The sequence below is a fragment of the Thunnus albacares genome, chromosome 6, assembly GCF_914725855.1.
Source record: "Thunnus albacares chromosome 6, fThuAlb1.1, whole genome shotgun sequence".
NCBI classification, from domain to species: Eukaryota; Metazoa; Chordata; class Actinopteri; order Scombriformes; family Scombridae; genus Thunnus; species Thunnus albacares.
In genome coordinates, this window is record NC_058111.1 from 18,978,360 (window position 1) to 18,999,907 (window position 21,548).

Genomic DNA, 21,548 nt, shown 5'->3' on the forward strand with positions numbered 1-21,548 from the left:
ATCTGATTAAGATTCAAAACCAGCGCTGTTTTTTTAAGGTTGGGATTCACTAAAGAAAATTAATCAGCAAGCTTAGTCGGAAGAGTTTTGGTTGATTTGGAGTGGAACAGGCTTAAGTTATTGAGCCAATGTGAAATCATACCAACAAATCTCTGTCTGGGGTTTTAGTGTCCTGTTCGACATCACTGATTGCCACAAAATATATTTATAAGGTCTTATTCTTATCCTAATTGGGTAGAGTTATTATTTAATATGAAGACGTACTTTGGGGTGTTCAAGACATCACTGACATCCACAAGTCAGATTTAAAAGCCACAAATGCAGTGAAAATGAGTTTGAAGGTGAGTGGTAGATTTTAGAATTCCCATTGCATAAACTGCATTTCACTTACTAATTGTTGTTGCTAATCATTTAAGAAGTATTGTTTAAAGGTTATTTGTACCACTGGAGACACCTGCTTCAAGTGGAACTGTGGATCAGTTCAGGCAGAGCACTGAAGTAATGCTTTCATTAGCTGATTAGCATCAATTTCTTCATTTGTGGTTCAACATCAGTGCCTCATTCATCAGCCGCTTGGCTACCGGCTGACTTAGTAATGTCCAGTCATATTCATTCAAGTGTTCAGTGCAGTCAATATAACCTGACACTTCAACTGTTACTCTACTGATACCCTTGTAACAATGCCCCCTCCACCACCCCGAAGTTTTTGGTATTTTAAAGATCTCCTCCAGACATGTATTAAGGCATATAAAAATACTCTGCTTAGAACAGTAACGTGTGTCCAATATGTATTTTTCACAAAAAGTATAATTAGCCCATTAAAATCCTTGTGTAAGTTGCATACTGGACCATGATTGGCTTCCAAACTAGTTGTGATGTCACAAATCGTGCTTACGGGCCTGCCCCCCCTTAAAGGGGGATGAATGTGAAAACAGCCTCCCAGTGTCAAACTGCATATACATCATTCTGCAGAGTGAAGGTCAAACATCCAACTGTAGGAACAAGAAGAAAAACATATTTTTGAGTGGAGTTTTTGGTTTAATGTTAATGTATGTGTTTGTTTACAGGGATTTTCTCTTCCAGCAGAATCCTCATTGCTGCTCAGGTTCTTTGAGAGTTCTCTCCTGCTAAAGCTAACTGTGTAACCATTAGAGTATTGTATAATGCAGCTACAGAATATACTTGTTGAATTGTTGGATTGTCCAGCTCATGTCAGAGATGTATTGGGGCTTGTCTAACTGTTGAGTTCATTATGTCTTTGTTCTTTCTTGGTGTCTTACAGAGAGGCAAGAGACAAAGAAGGAAAGCAGGAGGAAAGTGTTCTGCCAGATCACGCAGCATCTCCTGGAGAACCATGAAATGTGGAAAAGAGTCATTGCTGCAGAAGTCCAGGAGGAGGCCCAGAAAGAAGACCCAAACTGCATCAGCAGCCCCACTGATCCAATCACAGCCATCCACGAGGAAGAGGAGGAGCAAGCAAGCAAAGAGGAGGAGTCGGGCGACAGCCTTGATGAAAGGGAAGAGGTGCCGGCTATAGAGGAAGAAGAAATCCTTCCGCAATCAGAGACTTCAGGGGAAAAAGAGGAGGAACCAGAGTGATATTATGAACTTTGACCTCCTCTGAAACCAGGAATCTGAACGTTGTCTAAAAATGTTTGTTTCTTTCCTAACTAAACTCTTGATATGGTAGCCAGCACATCACTTTGACACAACACTGTAGAAGATGTTTTGGGTAATATGTGCCTAACAAAAACAGGGTTTAAGGACAGGGATGATGCATGCCCAGGGCATCTAACAAGGGGAGACAGGTAAGATGAGCAAAGGAGGTGACTGAGGAGTAGAACAAGAAGAATCTGAAAGAGAAAAAGAGAATGAACGTGGACTGTATTTGTTTTTCTTGTAGTGTTTTAGTCTGGATCTGGTGCCCTGCCCTCACCCAGGCTGCCCATTTTTCTGTATGGGCCAACCACGCTGATTCACAGATTCACTCCACCAGTGAGTAATACACTGTCACAAGCCCTCCCATCCATCTTGTTGCTCCCATGCTGTCAGCGTGTGGAGCCTGGTTGAGGATGTGCAACAAGCCCCTTCTCCTTGAAGACAATGGGATGAAAGCCAGGGAAAAAGCTGTGTCCACTGAGGCTCAGCCGTGTGGATTTCAGAGAAAGACAGAAAAAAAAAGCCAGTTGTAGTACATTGTGTATACAGACATCCACTCACACAAGCTTCACACACACCACACACACACACACACAATGCTACAGTAGGAGCACATTCCATACTCAGAACCGAATAGGAAGTTTAACAAAGAACCCTGTTGCTCTAAAAGCTTTATTCTTGCTCAAGGAAAAACATACAAAACAATGTTCTGTTCATGTCAAACGGTGTTTGTCTTTAGTTGCATGTTTTCTCCCTGTCTTTTGTTTCTCAAAATCAGTCCAGCACACCTACACATTTCCAGATCACACAACTCAGGAAGGCAGAAACCTGCAGAGAAAGAGACTTGTAGTGTCCTTGTCCTTATACTGGCCACTGCTTCAAGATTTTCTTTCTGTGCTGTTTGAGATGCTAGTGATTTAATGATAACCCTAGACACGTGGTTCCAGTTTGTGCATCACAAAGGAACTGCAAGGGAAACAAGATTATTGATTACATTACAGCTTATATCACAATTCTCTTTCATTTTGCCTGCTCTCACAGTGTGTCCCATTGGCTCCTGTACTACACCAAAACAGATCACAGGGTTTATTACATTTAAAGTAACTTACAAAACACAAAACTAGGTAATACAGTAATGTGTTTTTCTAAGCTAATGATATTTATTTTCACATTTTATGTCACTTCCTAACTTAGTTGCTTAAACATAACAGTAATGCCCTTACTAACGACAAGAATTCTCTCTTCTGTGCAATATAATTTATAGCCTGGTATGTAGGCCAAATGTGTCAGAAAGTGAAGTAATCCAGTAAGCCATAGTGGCCCAAGCCAGAGCTGACTCACAGCTCCAAATCACCCAAGAGGATTTATTTCAGTGAGAAAAAAAACTGCTCTGTGGAGCCTATTTCCATCCAGGAGGTGCTGTGTACCCACAAAAAAGACTATATGGACACTCAGTCACACAAAAGTCTTTCATTATTTTGTTGCACAACTATAGAGGCAAAAAGAGTAATGTGTAAAACAACACATTTCTTACTTTAAAAAAAACGGAATAGTCAGAATTGATATGATATTATATAATGTTAATGAGGTTAATTGTTAACACATTAGTGAAACCCCAGAGTCTCAAATGTTGCTTCTCCAACACAGATATGGAGGACAATATGCTAAGAGTGTGCTAAGAAGAGAAAAAAACAATGTCAGAATGCTTCATTGGTTGTTTTAAAGTCACACATTTTGGCAAAATGTGCAATAGAGTATGATTAGAGAGCAGACTTACCACACCTCTGGCTTTTTTTCCTCATTTGTAGTCCTTACTGATGACATACTGTGGCGTGTGGCCTAACGGGTTGTGTCGGATCTCTCCTTTGATGTCCTGAGAGATTCAGATCGATGGTGATAGAGGAAAGTGCGAACAAGGAGAACAGCCTTGGTAATGAGGCTTCGTAATGAAAGGGGAAAGAGGAAAGGGAGAGGCCTTTAGGCTTGACTTGTAGCTGCTTAGGAAGGGTCAGAGGGGTGTCAGATCTTTTTTTTTTTCCACATTTCAGCAGATTCCTCTAGTGACTCTTTGAAGATCAGCCAGTTCATTTGGATTCAAAATCATGTGATGATCTACATTTCGAAGTCTGCGGACTGTGATACACGGATTTAATGGTGTATTTAGTCTGACACTGGAGAAGCAACAGGAACTTTGGAGAAATTTAAGGAGGCTTTGTGTCTTCACTTTCTGATCTGTGGCAGGTGTTTTGTGACAAAAGTGCAAATTGAAACAGAGCACATTTTAAGTTAATTGAAAGTCATTACTGCATTTTGACAGCATTTTTTGGAGGAGCTGCCCAAGACTTAAGCTGGCTCAAGAGGCAAGATGGAGAGGTGCTTGGAAAATGTTCACTCCAGGGTAAAGCAGAGTGGGGGGTGTTGTTTTATGGGCAGTGGCCCTAGTTGAGAGCATTTAAGTAACATTGATCTGTGGTATCACTTTAGCTCTGTAGCATGTAGACAGACAGCTTTCACTAGGTTTTCCTAATTCCTCTTTGCTAAAACAATGCATGTGCAAAAATCCCTGTCATAACATGGAACCTTAAACTTTCACTGCATGCCCTGTTTGTCATTACTGCTTCTTGGTGAGCTCCTGGGTGAGGGCCAATCACTCTGATCAGTGAGGTGATGACATAAAAAAGAAACACTACCAGGGAGAGTTTTAAAATTGAAATACCAATACTATGAAAACAACAGAAGACCATGTGACAGAAATACAACCAACCTCTGAGGATTGAATTCCTTTATGCAACCAGCCCAGCACACTTAACACATTATACACATACTGTATGCTGGATAAAAACAGACTAACCAATCTATTAAACAGGCTTGTTTGCAGACACTGTCTTAGTTTTTAGTGGCTGAACTTGCCCTACTGTGACCTAATTTCTTAACTCAATTAGAGTTTTGCGAATGCTAATACTGTCTAAATCCTCAGCTGTATCCATTGCACTTTTATCAAAATGCCCATTGTGCAAAGGAGGGCTAAATACAATGCCCTTGACTGCTTATTCCCTGCGCAGTGGTTGAGCTTGTTTTTACTTCTACGAAAAAGAACGTCTGTGCTGACCAAAGCCTGAGCTCATTATTCACGTTTCAGTTCAAGTTGAGAGCTCTTAATAGGTGTTGAAAGACTGATTTTTTTTTGATATGCAGTAGTTATTGCAGACATTCATAGGAAAAACATTTTGAAAAACTAAACCAGGTTTTGTTTTACCAACTGGAATCTAGAATGATACATCAATTATAAGTGAAATTACTTTCAGTGACAGGAGGCCCTGGACAAAAAAGTGTAAAACTTTAAAAAAAGAAACAGAAAACGTTGCTTGGCAACAGAAAAAAGGGAAAGGCAAAGTGGCATCTGGCCCCTGAAACAATGTGCGTCTTACGTGCCAACACGAATGGCAGCAGTGTATTTCTAGCATATGCAGCGAGAGGTAGTCCCCTCCCCTGGACCAAACGTCTTCCAGTAGCGTCTCCTCACATCGGCTTGTCATGAGAAATCCATCTGTAGCTGTAAAAATGATCTACAAACACACCAGCTAATACACAACTGATCTACACAGCTGTGGGTCACGTAAGGCATCGACTGGGGTCTTTTTAAAAGAGCATTTCTGAAGCTCTGTACAGCAACATAGCTTTCAAACTTCTGTTGTTCTAAAAATAACCAAGACTGTATAAAGCTGTGCAAGCCTGCTGCCTCCTGTAAACAACAGGAATCTGAGCACACATGGATGAGCTAGAGCTCTGTGCACTGTAAATATCCAACTCACCGTACAGTATACTGATGCCTCACTTGCAATCTAATGCGCATAATATTCCAATGGATCTTTTCTTGCATCTCTCACCTGTATCATCCCATGCCCCACCTCTAAGTTTTGGATTGTGTAAAGACTTTCTCACAGTCCCTTCACTTTGCTTTAATTTTGTGTGATCAGAAAATTCAAAGGTCACCAGGGATTGAGTTAGTCAAAATAGACGTTTCCCTCCTCTGATGTCCCTGCTCAGCCCTGCCTCACAAACTGTGTACACGATAGTGCAGCAATCAAAGAGACTTAATCAAAGCTGTGATAGAATTCGGGGTCGCTATTTTTGTCATAAACAATACAAAACATTTTAGCATGTTTCGCCATGTTATGGTTTTGAGCGAGCCATGTGGGATGAGTCAACTGGTCCAGTTTGCCCAATTCAGGTTGCAGTTTAAAGGCGTTTTCAAACCTGCTCTGGTCTGAATCAGTTGATGAGTAACCATCAGTTGATGGTAAACTTGATGCGTTTTCCACTTGCTTTGGTTTCTTTTCACACAGAGAAAAATCCAAGCTAACCAAAATGCATCACTACAAGCCACATGAGACCGTTCACTCCACTCACTGGTCTGATGTGTCTGGGACAGGAGCAAAAACGTAAACAGGAAGAGGGTTGTGAAGAAGATCCTATCTGCCCAGATATAAAAAATGTAATGTACTTCATTGCGTCCAGGTCTGACCTTGATTCATTCTCCGGCTAGTTGCTAGCAACTGTTAAATTCACTCATCCGCCTCCTAGTATGCAAAGCACACCTGGCTGCAGGAGATGTTTAGCTCCAACTCATAAGAGTATGCCGAGTAGTTGGGTTGGATCAAAGTCAGATCACACTCCCGCCACCAATGAGCCACTTCAGAGTTTGTATGGGACTGGATCGAAACCACATCCTCTAAAGGGTATCGGTAGTCTTGGTCTGCACCCAAGTACAATTGTTGTGTTCAGACCTGCCCAAACAAATAGCACCAAGGGGGAAAACAAACCAGAGTCTGATTCAACCAGACCAAAAAGTGCAGGTCTGAAAACGCCCAAAGTTACAGTCACATTGAGGGACCATACCTGTGTGTTTGCAAGTTTTAGCTCCTTGACTACAAATCATATAGACTATACATAGATATTCTTTTTTTAAGCTTATTTTGTTTTTCTTGTATTTCCTACAGTTTTGGGCAGCCATTGGTCTCCATTCATTTCTCTCAATATGAAAATCTATGAACACACTCTTGAAACTTTCTTGAGTTGTGAAATTCTACTTTACAATTTGTCAATGTTACATCATCATTTCATGGGCATTTAACTGTAGATTGATTATAAAAGTCTATTTTGCTTGAACACAACAATTAAGTAACCGATATAATTTATGCGTATCTGATAGCTGGATTACATAACTGTAGCAAGTTTCAAGAGTTTTTATGCTGTGTAAAAACCAGTGGATGCCTGGAACAGTAGACAAAATACATCCAAATGTGTAAAACACAGCAGCACTTTTTGTCAAATGGTTATTTGTGATATGAAGTTATTTGTAGTTGAAATATGTGAAACCACTAATTTGGTCCCTTAAAGAGTAACTTAACACCAGCCTGAAAAGAGGTGTTTCACCAAGTGTTTGACCAAACCCAATCCATCACTGAAGGGTGTGGTTGGCTTTGTTGCTCCGGTAAACCACACCTAACAATGATGTCATGGTGTACTGACACACCCTGGAGTACACTTGTGCATCACTGCAGCAAGAACAGGATTTTCAGGGGGGGTGTTAAATTATTCTTAAAGTTTATTTATCTTTGTCTCTTTTTGGTTTCGTGGTAGTATTGACTATCTGCTGGCTCTCAAAGACAGACAGAAATGTTTGTGTCAAAATTATTTATTCTCAATCTGAATATATTAGGTAGAGCTCATTTATTCTGTTTATTTTTGGTCTTGGTCATCATGGCTACATGGGCCAGTGGTTTGTCATAAATCTCTTGTTGTACAATATCATCATATAAAAACTTCCATACAGACTTCCGTCCAGAAAACAATAAAAGTGCAGGGTGTATAGCTACTATGTCGGTACAACTATGTTGGTTTATCAAAGCCAGTATCAGTGGTGTCTTTTAAATAACAAGAAGAAGGGGATTGCTGCACACTGGATGAACTTGTGCAAACCAAAGAAACTTTTTGAACTCTGTGGTTTTTTGTGATTTGCACAAAATGAGCCCTAAAAGGTGCATGTCTCCTGCATCTTCTTTTCTGTCAGTGTTATCCAGAAACTGGTGAGGATATTGTCTGGATATGCATATAACAGTTCTTATGTGAAGATGGGACAGAATAAAGCAACATAAGAACCATGTTAACCTTCATCTAACAGACCTGAGTTCACGGTCCGCATGCCTGTTGTTTTTTTCACTGCCGTGTCAATAGGCAGCAGTAGCACTACAATGGAAGTGACCGAGTGTCCTGTTCTCAGACCGAAGCCCTTGTAGTTTCTTTTGATGGTTTGAACCAAAAACATTCCTTTTTGTATTGTTTGTTGTTTCAGCCATTTTAAAAGGGGGCTATGCTCCTGTGCCATACCATTTTCACATGTATGTATGTATGTATGTATGTGTGTATACATTGTTTGAATGCTACATTTGTCAGCTTTCCTCATTTGTCACAAAGGAAACCAAAACAAAGTTTTTTTTTCATCACCTTTAAAGCAAGACAAACAAGACTGATGTTTTTATCAACTATAGCAGGCGCTTCACAGACTCAATTCTTTTTCTTCTCTCCAGTATCTTGCACTTAACACATGTAGCAATACCTACAGGATGGGGAAATTGTGTGATTCACCAGTATTTGTTTAAGTGGAATATGACATTTTATTTCTTGATATCGTTTGACTTTGTATAAAAAATATATACTGTACAGATTCAAAAGTATATTATAACAAAAAACTTTTAGAAAAATATTTATTTTTACTGTTTTGTAATTTAGACACAATACTGTAGCTCCTCTATTGCCAGACATACTGGAAGTGCCTCTTGATAATGTATTACAAAGTAACTATACAATATATTGGGATTATTAGAACCTGTCACTAGCAGAGCAGTGTTGATGTTGTAATGTGAATATTGTTGAATAATAAGATTTATAAATGCTGCGTATGTGTCTGTCTTGTTCTTTAGCTATTTCTCCAACATCACTGTGATTCTTGCTTCATTATAGTATCTTTTCTAGTCCTGTTAGCCATAAGTTGGTAACTTGACATATAGCCAAGCACTTTCTAACATAAAGCACTGATCTATACCTTTAGCCTATTTACAGTAACTGTGGCTCTGGGTGTATGACTTTGTAATAAATAATGCTGTTAGATGTTTATGCATTTTCTGATTCTGGCTGAATCTCATATTTTTTTAATCAGCCTTCTCACCACATGTGTTAACCTTCTCACATCTGTAATGGAAGTGCAGTACAGTTTCAGTGGCAGGGCTTTTCTTTCAGATTTCATTCATACTGTTTAGAAACCAGACCATTCATTGTCTTATTCAGATTCTGGGTCACAAGGGGGTCGGCGTGATCCAGCATGCACAGGGCAAAAGACTGTGGTCTGTCAAAGGCTAAAACAGACAGGCCATCAGTCAAATGAACACACACGGGCAAAGCCTACGATCTGCCCCTACAAACTTCATTTAAATAAATTACTCACGTTACAACTGCAAGAAGTCGGTTCTCTTGGCAAAGCGAGAAAATCGACCTGCAGAGCCAGTGATCCCCCGCCCCCGCAAATGTTGATGGTCTATAATCAAATTTTTTAATTACATATTTTGACATTTTTGTCTTTGGCCTACATTCAGTCAATTAAATGTAATTTAACAAAGAAGCAGAAATAACAATAATGATTATTATTCATATTTTAGGTGTAAGGCTCATGTTTCCGCTACTATTATTCAATTGACAGTTACAAGGACAAAATGCTTTGAAATGCATTTATGTGCACTCACATTGTTTTCTGTGCACAGGCTGTCCTCACTGGTGAAGAGCCATCCAAGTGGTTGGAGAGAAGTGACTCCAAATTCAAAGAGCCTGTTTATTTCAAGGACGGAGAGCATTTCAAGGCATTGTGGACGTACTTGTCCTCCATCATGGACACCACTCTTACATATTACCCTGTTTGAGATAGGATTGAGTTTGTCATAAATATGTTGTGTCCAGAAGTGAGTAGCTTAAGTGTTCTATAGATGGACTGTCAATTATTTCATTTTTAAAAATACACAACAAGATTTTTTTTCCCACTTACCCCTAGTTTAATCTGTCCATCAAGATTGTTTTTGTGTGATTTGGTGATGTTTCCAGTCTGTCTCCCTTCATCTCAATACAATGGGACTGGATGGGTATTTCTTTGTGGAGCTCCAATCACCAAAAAATTAAATGCGGAAAACTCAGCAACAATTCTGTTCAAACACAAAGACACGGATACCCGGCATTTTCTACAGCTCTCACACAGTCCTTCTGGGGTGGATAGATACAGTTCATTAGCAAAAATTTTGACAGTTTGAGCTCCACAAAAGAATCCCCATCCAGCTTCACCATGGTTGAGGTGAAGGGAGACAGACTGGAAACCTCACCCAGTCACACACATTGAACTAGGGGTGTGTGTGTGAAATGTCTTGAATTTTATAAATATTATAAATCCAAGACAATCCTCTATTTACCTGTCCCAGGTTATTGGGAAAAAGAAGCAATAGGATGATTTATTACAGTACCACCTAAAGTAAACTTGTTATACATAGGCCTACAGTATAACTACTAAAAAAATGTATCGCTTCTCCATTTTATTCCTGTTTATCAGGCAGAAGCTCTAAATACCCTGCCTGACCAAAAGCATGTGGACAACTGAACATTTTCTCTACATGTGATAGTGATAAATGATTGTGGTACCATGGATATTTATCTGCTGCTATAACAGCCTCCACTCCTCTGGTTTAAGTCTCCCCATCAGATTTTGGAGCCTGGCAGCAGGGATTTGCTCCCAATGATGTTGGGCGATACGCCCGGCCCAGCTCACAATTGGTGTTCCATTTCATTCCAAACATTTTTAAAAAGTCACAGATATCATTTCAACAAGTCTTTTTTAATTACGGATTTCAATACAGCCTAATGCCTAACTGCATGGCTTTTTCTGCAGAGAACCTGCTGAAGCCTTTGCAGCCTTCCGGGACTCTGATTGTCATCTGGAAAACACAAAGAATTGAATTGCACATTTTTTCATGTATTATTGGGTTACAAATCATTATTGTATTGTATTGAGTTTAGACACATTCTACATTAACTTATGTTACAAGGTTATGAGAACATGAACTTTGATTAATGTTACCTTTCCAGATCTGCAGATCTAAATCTTAGTTAAGTTCTAGGTCAATTTCCTTCACTTTAGCCTGGCTCACTGGTAACTAGCCTCTAAATAATTAACGCTGCGCTTATAGACACTTTATTGATGACTATGGTAACTTAACCACCTTTAACGGCATGAACTTCACCGTGGCTGCGGCTAAATGCTGGTACTACTCCCACACACCAGAGAGACTCACTTCCCACAACAAGCCCACTAGACTACATCACAAACACAGTTTACCGACAAGCCATCTTCCTAAAGGGGAAAGGCTTGGCTGGTAACATTATGTCTTATCATAGATAAATGACAGTTATAAAAAAAACAAACTATATTCAGTTAATTGGTACTGCCATTTTGTCCTCTTGTCCTTAGACAAGAACTACTTCTGCTCATATCATCACATGACTTCCTGTATATGGTTGACCATTGTTACATGACTTCCTGTATCCAGCTGATCACCATGGTTGACCATTGTGATTATTGTCCGCCATCTTGCTGCAGCCAGGTGCCTCTCAGGGCTGGAGAGAGCAGCAGGCGAGCAAACTGTCAATCACAGCTGTCAATCAACGCCCACACAGCAGACATCCAAGCTTACTTTCAAGGATTTTTTTAGATTGGAAATGCATGAAATATTTAACCCAGTCTGTCAAGTCACTGGGTCCAGTTCAGTTTAGTGCAGAGATCCTTCCTGTGCAGACGTCTCTTTTAGTTCCTTGTTCATTCTGTACTGCATAGTACATGTAGCTATTCAAGTATTTTAAGTTACTGCTGTGTATAGGGAAGACAGACAGAAGGATACAGGATGTGAAGATGCACTTAAATTGTTGTAGTGACTGTTTTCTGTGTCTTGATGCTTTTCATTCTCAGCTAATTATGATTTTTAAATTTGAGTGTTTCTTGTTACACTTTGTTTTTATTGATAATATTTCAAAACTTATGAGATTATCATCAAACTATAACTTTGTTGTTTGTTTGTTGTTTGTTTTTTTAAGTACTTTGATGTGAGTAATTTGGGTGTAGAGGATCTGATGAATTGACTACCTGTTTTGTCTTGTATAGATTGAAAGTAATCCCTTTGGCAATCTTGTTTTCATTGAAGCTGCCTTCTCTCTGAAACGCTCTTTGTCTGATCAATATTTCTCTCAGACCTTGGAATTTACCATCGGGTGTTTTAAATATCAAGAGATGCCTTCTTCCTCCAACCACTGTGTGAACAAAGAATACAAGATAAGTTACTGCTTTATTCGTACTTTGGTATCAACATTTTGCCCTTGATCTTCATTATGTATAAGCTTCAGTGATATGAATGATGATATATAAACTACAGTAAGTGGGTGAGAGGGCAGACTTAAGCTCTCATCTGTGCATGTCATTTATTCTTCTACAAGGACCACATGTATACACACACTCACACTGTAGGGAGACTTGCCTTTCTCCTGACCATCTCCTTATCCTTGCTGACGTTACTGCTCATTACTGTGACGTTACTGTGCTCTCTGTCATGATCCCTCCCTCTCTTCCTCTCTCATTCTGTCTCCACGACTATCTCAGTTCTTCACCTCCCCTTCATCCAGTCCCCTTTCCTTATAATCCGTACCCTTATTAGATGTAACCTTGAGGCCTCTGTGGGTAATGAGCATGCATGGGAATCAAGCCTTGTGGGACAAGAGGTAGGATCACCATTCACCACCAGTCACATCTGTTCTATGATCAACAAGACAGGTGCAGACCATTCACATTCTCTCTGCAGTCTTTTGACCTGTTGCACTAAGACCGTGTCTACACTGGCTTGGCTGAATCTGAAAATATGCCTTATTATGTCTTAAATGAGCAGGCATTAGTTAGACCACAAAAATAATGAGCTTTTCAAAAGATGCTTGCAGTGTGGATGAATTACCAATCTGACTTTGTGGTGTGGACTGGGTCATTTTCTGAAGAAATGTGTCATGTGAGCAACCAGAAACCAACCAGAAGAAGATACTGAAATGTTTTTTTATTGTCTTAGGATTTCAGTGTGGAAGCAGAAAAAAAGTTGTGAAGTGGGAGAAGCTATTTCAAGCATTTTGTACTGAGTTCTTTGTTGACAAGGAGGGTAAATCAAGTAGTTAACCTGAAAGATAGATGGAAAAGTATACAAATGTCCTCAAGAATGATAAGGAACTCAAAACATTCATGCCAACATGTACATTATCAAACCATAAAACACACTACACACACACACACACACACACACACACACACACTGCTGAGGCTTTCAGTAGGTTTTTCATCAGTTTTAGGAGATGCCCTACTAGATGAACTGGCACACAGCCATCTTCAACCAAACACCCAACAAACATGGTTGCATTGTAACCACTGCACAAATGATAATAATAAATAAAGACCAAGCCATTTGTGGATTTTACATCTCAGAAGGAGTTCACCATTAATCATTTCATTAACTCTAGAACCTTGTTTGTTATCTATAGGCCAGAATGTCCCAGTTACAAAGTGTTTTACATTGGAAGAACAAAAAGACATTTACCGGACAGGCTAGCAGAACACAAACATGCTATTTGTACAGAGAACATATACTACCGTATGGCTAGACACTATCTGGACTTATCTGGACTAACAGTAACCCATTGACATTACAAACCTTTGGCATTGACCACATCACATCTTCCATATGAAAAGATGACAGACAAAGGAAACTTAACCAACAGGAGGGAAACCTTTTGGATCGACAAACTACGGGCTACTAAACACCCAGGCCAACCTAGATTTTACTGCTTTTTTGTAAACATTTATTTGTTTTTTGTGAACATCTTTTTGTTTTTTTGTTACCATTGGCATTGTTTGTATTCACTATTTTGCTCTTTAATTCAGCTTTGATGAATATTGTGCGCCAAAACCACACCATCTGCTGGAGTTTGTATATGTCTACACCCTCTCAAGGCCACAACACTATAATCCAAGTAGGAGATTCCTATTGGTGGAAAACCACTAGAAAAGAGCGAGGTGATCTGTTTGACTTCCTGACGAAGGCTTGATGCCAAAACGCATCGGAATTTGTTTTAAAGGTCTAATATGACCATGCCATGACAATAAAGGCATTTTAATTGTTTTAAAAGAGAGTGCATTGGAGGGGGATTTTTTTGTATTTTTATTTCTACATATATCCCTATCCAAAGAGCACCTCAAACAAACTCAATTTGAATCCAGGAAGTGCTCCTATCCAACATTTTTGATTACTGAAGCTTTGTTTTATGTTGTAGAGACATGGTATCCATGACTGGTTATCACTGATGTGAACATCAGTGTATTTAGTGGACATGGGTCATATCACTTGTTTGCCATGTGAGCCCTGTGGCCTGCATGCTTCCATCAGAATTAATTCTTCAGACACTCAGTGTGTTCAGCTCATGAAAACATGTTGAAACGGCAGCATACAGTGTAGTCATTATCCCCGCAGTGCAGGACAATGCCTATTTACATGAATGTACTATAAACTGGCATTCTGTTTGTCATATGATATTGCAAATTAGTTGTAATCCATATCTAATCGCATGACATTGCTACTTATTGATACTAATCTGCTCACTGGAGGTGATGTTGTGTGTCACCTCTTCATTAAACATTTCTGTTAATTAGCTTTGTTTAGATTTATTGTGCAATAAGAAATAACCTCAATTTCAACTGTGTAATTAATGCAAATACATGCCAGATTAACCCTGCTTCCTAGAGGCTTCACAACACTGTAAAATGCTCCCTTAATACATTGCAGATTGGAATACTGAGATCACTATTATGCTTTAACAATGTAGTTCAGCATTAAATAAAGTTCAAATTTTCACTCTATATGTGTAAAATGAGTGACAGCGACAGATTTTACGGGTGAGGATTCTCCATTTGTGCAACACTGTATGACTATAATACAGTAATATACAGTGCTACCTACTCCAGACTGGCGTTAACCAAACCTCTCATATTTCATAGGTCACCATAGCAACAGGGAAACATGCAAGAATTTGTCTATCACAGGTCCAGCTGTAAATAAAGAGCACTATGTTTACCTATATTATTACTCCTCTCTGAAAGGGGAACTCCATAGAATCATTTTTTAAAACTATCATTTTGTTTTTATCACTGAGATTAAGCATTAACTTAAAAAGAAAAAAAAAGCCAGGCAAAATATACTTTGTAGTCTCCATCTGCCCTGAGCTTTATGTTATGCAATGTGTTGGCATATGAAGCCAATATAAATACCAATCAATTTTCCTAATCTGATCCGGACTAGCTATATTCAACATTCTGATTCTTAATAGTTCAAATAGCTTTCTTGACTATGTTATTAAAACATTTGGGTCAAACAAAGTTAATGAACTCCCATGTGCAGCCGCTAATTGGGGCAGCATCTCAGTTTATAGAAATTCTCAAGAGCAGCACAACAGCAGACTTGAAGAAGTGTTTAAAGACATCAAAGCTTTCTAACTGAAGCCAGACTGGGAATAAATGTCTCTGCAGCCTGAGAGCAGTGAGTCAGCGACAGCATTACCCGACCAAGAGGAGATCAGCGCCATCCAGAAACTGCACACAACCCAGAATGTTAAGAAGTTGAAAGGGTCAGCTACCTGTTGTATTACCATGCTATAACTGTAGTGCAACCAATTAATGACTTGGAACCAGGTCAGCAAGTTTTGAGGACAGACAATTCAGAAAATTCAATGACATGGCAGTGTGAGTCTGTATGTGTTTGCCATCTGACAGTTGTGAGTGCCAATGCAATCAGATATAGTGTGGCACGACAGGTGCTACAGGAGCATGATGGAAATATGCTACCAGTCACCTTCTGCATCCACATGCTATTTATTTGTCCTCCAGCAGTAACTGGAGATCTGGAGAAGGAGGTGAAGGTACATGCTGTTGTTGAATGGAAAAATCTGTCCACTTTAAAACACATACACAACAACACATACATGAGGTACACAAGATTAAGATTAACTGCATGTCAGTGAGAAACTGGTTTGCAGTGTGTGCACAACATGTAACATACACAATAAAAGAAACATACACAACAAATCTCACAAGGTATGATCAAGCAGATTGATCATAGAGGGGTCAGGGGCAGGAGAAATTTATTACAATTCAAAGCTGTCCTCGAGGAAAGCAACTGAACTCCAACATACTCACAAAATCCATCTGAAGGTCAACAACCATCAACAATCCTCATGTTGCACATTCCACATCTGAAACCTTATATATCTCCTCAAAATATGCATTGCAAGGCCAATTATATATCTGTGAAGTGTAAGCTCTATGGACAGCAAACTAAAACAGGAAATTTTATATGGGTGGTAAATTCAAGGAAAAACCTAAAAAAAAAAGTAAATAGTAAATAGTAAATAAGTAATAAGTATAAATAAGTAAAATAAACTCTATCTCACTCCACCTATGAGAGATATTGGACCAATCTACCCCATCAACAAAACAACAAAGAATGGTATCCCTCCAGGACAGACGTATCTATACCAGAGCACTGAAGCTGTTCTAGCAGCTCATAGTGACTCAACACTTTTCTAAGATGCAGGTTTTTCCTGTCATGTATCACCCAATGAAGAAAAAGCTGGGGTGTGACATAATTAGCTGAATGGTATATCAGTTTGAATGAACTACGTTTGACAAAATATTTGGACCAAAACGCCATCATATGATTGCCCTTTCTCATTCAATCCCTGTTCCTGCTTGCTTCCATGACATACTGTCTCTAATGATGGACCCCCAAATACTGTACAAGCTAAGCCACCCCACCCCAACCCAATCAAGTTGTGGCACCCAGCTTTACTCACAGGGTTCCTCTATATTATTGATCTGAAAAGGGGATTACAATGTAATAAAACAAGAACAAACTCAGTTATGTTTCAGACATTAAAAGCGACTGGGATACCTTCTGTAATTATTGCAAAATAATCAATAAAGAACAAACCCAGCTGTCTGAAGGTACTTGATATCACATCAAGGAAATGAACATATTATGAAATAAACTTGAGCATCCTTGTCTGATTTAGAACTTAATGATATAACCCCATCATGTGCCTGGTCCAAATTAGACTTGAGAGGACATTATGTTATCACAGCGGCCTAGTGACTAATGCATGACACTGTAAATGCTATATGATTCCAATAAAGCTCAGTTGAATTGTAGCCTAAAGAAAATGAGAGAAGGAGGGAGGGAGACAGAGAGAGAGGGAGGAGAAGAGAGAAAGAGAGAGAGAGAGAGGGAGAGAGAGAGGCAGGGGCGGGAGACAGAAAGAAAGAGAGGGAGGGAGGAAGAGAGTCAGGGAGAGGGAGGGAGAGAGAGAGAGAGAAAGAAAGAGAGGGAGGCAGGGAGAGAGAAGTAGGCCTACAGATCATTTTTTTCATTTTCCTGTGAAAGCCTGTTCTGAACCCTCCAGAATTGCGGAGTCAGTCCAAGAAAAAGGAGGCAGCGGGGGCCACCTACTTTTCCGAGCGCATCTAACGCACCATATCTCCAAACAGCATTTTCAGTGGCATGGACCGGTGAAGACATGTTGCAGGAGATAAAAATCCCTATTTGATTTCGATCAGTCTGCCCGAGAGTTACCGTGAAGTCGGCTGGAAATGAACTCTGAAGATACACGTCGGTCTCTGAGTATTAATGATAAGAGTCGGCGCGTCTCCTCTTCTGCCATCCACATGAGAAGTTTGACCGGAGCTGGCTGAAGGGAGCTGGCTACCTGTGTTTCCGATCGGCTGTTGAATCTCTAAAGCTCAATCAACTGGACGACTGTTTGACAGGACACTGAGGAAACCTGATGCTCCTGCTGGATATCCCAGCTGCATAGCAAGGTGTGTCTGTTTTTTCCAATGAAAAATGGCAATAGGTTGTTTTTTCATGGTGCGTTTGGGGTAATACTCCAGCAATAATACTCACAATCTGACCTTATCGAACTTATTTTGTAATCCTATGATAATATTTACAAGGGGCATTCATCGGATAGTTGTGTTTAACTAATACAAATTTTATTTAAAGCAATACTCAGTGTCTGAAATTATAATTGTTTGTGGTGAATAATAGTGTTAAAGAGTGACTGTAAGATGTGCTGGAGAGAAATTCTGCACTACGGCACCTGCTGTACCTGCAGGCAGAGCATCCTGACTCAGGAGCCAAACTGCAGCATGTTCCCATGTCACATTCTTGAAAATATGCCTTTAATGACTATATGCTAAACCTGCTTGATGGGGAAGTTTGCTGCCAGTTGAAAGCATCACTAATTTTTGTATATCTGTGGTTTATTTAGTCTATTTATTTTATAGATAATAGACTTATCTAAAGGGTCACAGGTCACTTTATTTAACCAGGTAAAAGTCTCATTGAGACTAAAATCGCTTTTCCGAGAGTCACCTGGCCAAGAGAGCAGCACAAACATTGTTACAACAATAAATACAAACAATACAAACAGACAAATACAACTGTCACACAATATCCAATTAATATGCAATACATGATCAAGGACAAAAATCAACTTATTATGCATAAACAGGTACAATTTTCTAAAGACGATTTCAGTGAAAATTTAGGAGCAATCACATTTACCAAGAGTACGATAAAAATAAACAGCTCTTTGGCTCTATCTCCATACCAATATGTGTCGTATATTTGCTAATGCTTGTCTTTACCCCTCCATTCTCAATGATAACAGACCCAAGTCTCAGGTACACAGATAGTTGTGTAAAACAACCAAAAATGGTTACTGAGGTCTCATATATTTGAACTTAGAGTCAATAAGCTCTCTGTAGCAGCTAGGGGTGTGCCCGGATACAAATACATTACTTGGAAAAGCTCAAATAGTGTTTTTTTTTACGAATATTTATTTCATCCAAATATTTTAAAACTTATTTGTATCTGCGAAGAAAAAAAAAAACATGTTAAATACCAGCGTGCAGGTCGGTTGCATCGCTATCTAAGTCTCTCTCTACTCTGCTGTTACGTCTATCAGCAGGTCTCAACTAGGGGAGTCACATCCACCTGCTACATGATGCACAACTCCTAATTTGAGTTGAGGGTGTTCCCCAGAGATAAAGCTGAGCTACTGACACACGCAAAGTGCTCCCAAGAGACTCTCCATAACCTGTTGTTCCCATTCTCCTTTCCACAAAGTTAGGTTTTAAAAAAATTAGGCAGTAAATGAAAAGTGCAAAGCAAGAATCGCCTTTGAAGTTCTTCCCTACACGTTACACGCCGTGCTGTCTCTGTGTTATTGGTGTATAAATAGGCAGAGGTCTGTCTGCATTGAGGTGATGAGTAAAGTTTTAGCTCAGTAATCAGCGCAGTCGTCCATGATCTGGGAGACTCCAGTTTGAGATCCGGTGTGGGGACCTCCTTCGTAAGGTAGTTTATTCATGAACACTTATTGTAACACCTTAATTTTCTAAAATTAAAAGCGTAATATAATGGGAATTGCTGACCAGTCCCTTAAATACTACTTGTACAGAATTTAAAACATCTGTTTACTAACCGTACAGGTCAGCAAACAACCCTCAGATAGAAACACAAGTCAAAAGTTCAGCTAACCTAGGAACAGTCTTTCTTCACAACCATATATGACAGCACTCAAGCATGCACCAAGTAACATCACAAAATAACATTAGTTCCATATTAAATTAAGGACAAACCACACTATCCTCTAAAAGCTTATCAGATTAACACATAAACATCTACATAACTATAGTTTATCTTATCACTGGCTCAGATAAAAGTACAACAGAATAAACTAACTGTTGAACACACAACTGCCTCATCTTACACAGCAAAGAACTAAGTTTAGAATAGACACAGCACAGAGGAATTTAGAACAGATGTGAAACACAAACTAACACTAAACTGAACTTAAAACACTATCTGTAACATGTATGATATATTCAAGAAATACATCAAATGATAACCTACTATTCAGTCTTCTTTCACATTAATAAAAACAAAAACAGGATTTTTAAGCCTCTTTCCACTTTTATTCAAATACAAATACAAAACCAAATAACTTTGCTGCCTCAACAAATATAGATACAAATAGAACTACTGAACTCTCGGCACATCCCTAGTAGCAGCACATATTGTTAGGATTTAGCTCCACCTATTACGAGAACTTAGTGCCACATTCATCGCGGTCTATCATCATCATCTAATTAAATTTGTAGGAATCAGCTATCTCTAGTGTTAAAAGGTGATTGAAATGATGTTTGAAATACAGGACTTGGAAGCATGTGTGTTCTTCTAGATCCCACAAACTCACCCAAACTGTAACCAAACCTTTTCCTTACCCTTTCCATCCACAAATCTTAAAACCTAAGCCCAGCCTTCATGTTTAGAGGTGTATTTCTGCATGTGTGTGTGTTTAACCTCATTAGATCAGTGGTGAGACCTTCTGAAGAGGAGAGGGCCTTTAACTGGTTTTCATTGGTTAAATGCATTTCTGTTTCCACTAATAGGCTACTCTATAATCACAGTGACATTTCCTGGCCAATGTGCTGATGTGAGTGAGTTTCCTGATATTTGGGCAGTAAAGCAAGTGAAAATAACTTTGGGTATTTTTAAAAACACAGAATTTCCATTATTTGAATGAAAAATGTACATTTTTCACATACACACTGTCTGTCATCAAGGAATATTGTGTGCAAGGTGAACATGGACCGGGTCGGTCCATGAGGTATTGGTGTTGTCAATATCGCTGGTACAGTATTTTAATTCTACAGTCCTGCTTTGCACTCTATAATTTTCAATAAATTCAGTTGGTAACACTGACATGATGAATGTAAAACCACAGCTTCTTTCTCTTTAGGGTGCTGCCTAGCACGCCAGTGATTCAGCAGGGAGTGCAATCAATCACCCCATGTATGAGTATGAGACAGAAGACACATAGCATTTCATAAATATTCATATTTTGTATATTACTTAATAATGTACCACAGATGGAGGAGGAGGCTGGTCGCAGGTTTGGTGGGGGGCAGTTGATAGCACAACCAGATAGTGGCGGTTTGTAGTAAGTAGAAACCACAGGGATGAATTAGAAACCAATGTGGTGACTATATATTACCTAGAAAAACAGATACAGTACAGTATTTCTATCTTAACTGATTACAAGCTGCCTTAAAGGGCCTTGAAAAACAAATCTAGTATTAGAGATGAGCAGACTAATGGCACCATATTGTCCCCCCCCCCCTCAGTTGATTTTTGCCACTCTCTCTGGGCTTACATGAGATTGGAAAAAAAAATCAATTTGTTTTTCTTTAGTCTTGTTGGGTACACTTGTTTTTTGACCATGACATTAAATGAGAGGCAAAATATCGACAGCACAAGACAAAGTGTGCTCATTCTGCCAGACTAATGAGGTATTTAGTGATTTCACCTGTGATGGAGTGGGCTGCTAATGTAGCTTATTGGCTCTCTTCAGTGCATCAGTCTATACACCAAACCTTTCATCATCTGTAGAAACGTTGATTTATTTTCAAGAACTCAATTCTAGGAACAATAATTCCATAACAAACACATCTAGTCGCAACAGCATGACACGTGTAGGTGCTAAGCAAAAACAGCAGTGTATGAATGATAAAAGTTTGTGTGTTTATTTTATATTTTATTATTCAGCCTCATTCATAGACATGATTCTGGACTTGTTGAATGTTATATTCACTCACAGAC

The 21,548-nt window shown here is 39.2% G+C and overlaps 2 protein-coding genes across 5 annotated transcripts in view; both read left to right on the top strand.

The window, feature by feature from the left end:
• Positions 1-8,617, top strand: part of LOC122984555 (cGMP-inhibited 3',5'-cyclic phosphodiesterase A-like) — a 61,473-nt gene extending 52,856 nt beyond the window's left edge. For all 3 annotated transcript variants that reach the window (XM_044355079.1, XM_044355078.1, XM_044355080.1), the window contains one exon: positions 1,283-8,617. In XM_044355079.1, the coding sequence (XP_044211014.1) occupies positions 1,283-1,599 (317 nt within the window). In that variant the 3' untranslated portion in view covers positions 1,600-8,617. The remainder of the gene's footprint in view (positions 1-1,282) is intronic.
• An 8,593-nt stretch (positions 8,618-17,210) lies between these two features.
• The window catches only part of LOC122983840 (solute carrier organic anion transporter family member 1C1-like), a 41,466-nt gene continuing 37,128 nt past the window's right edge, over positions 17,211-21,548 (top strand). For both annotated transcript variants that reach the window (XM_044353984.1, XM_044353985.1), the window contains exon 1: positions 17,211-17,698. The gene's annotated coding sequence lies outside the window, so the exon portion shown is untranslated. The remainder of the gene's footprint in view (positions 17,699-21,548) is intronic.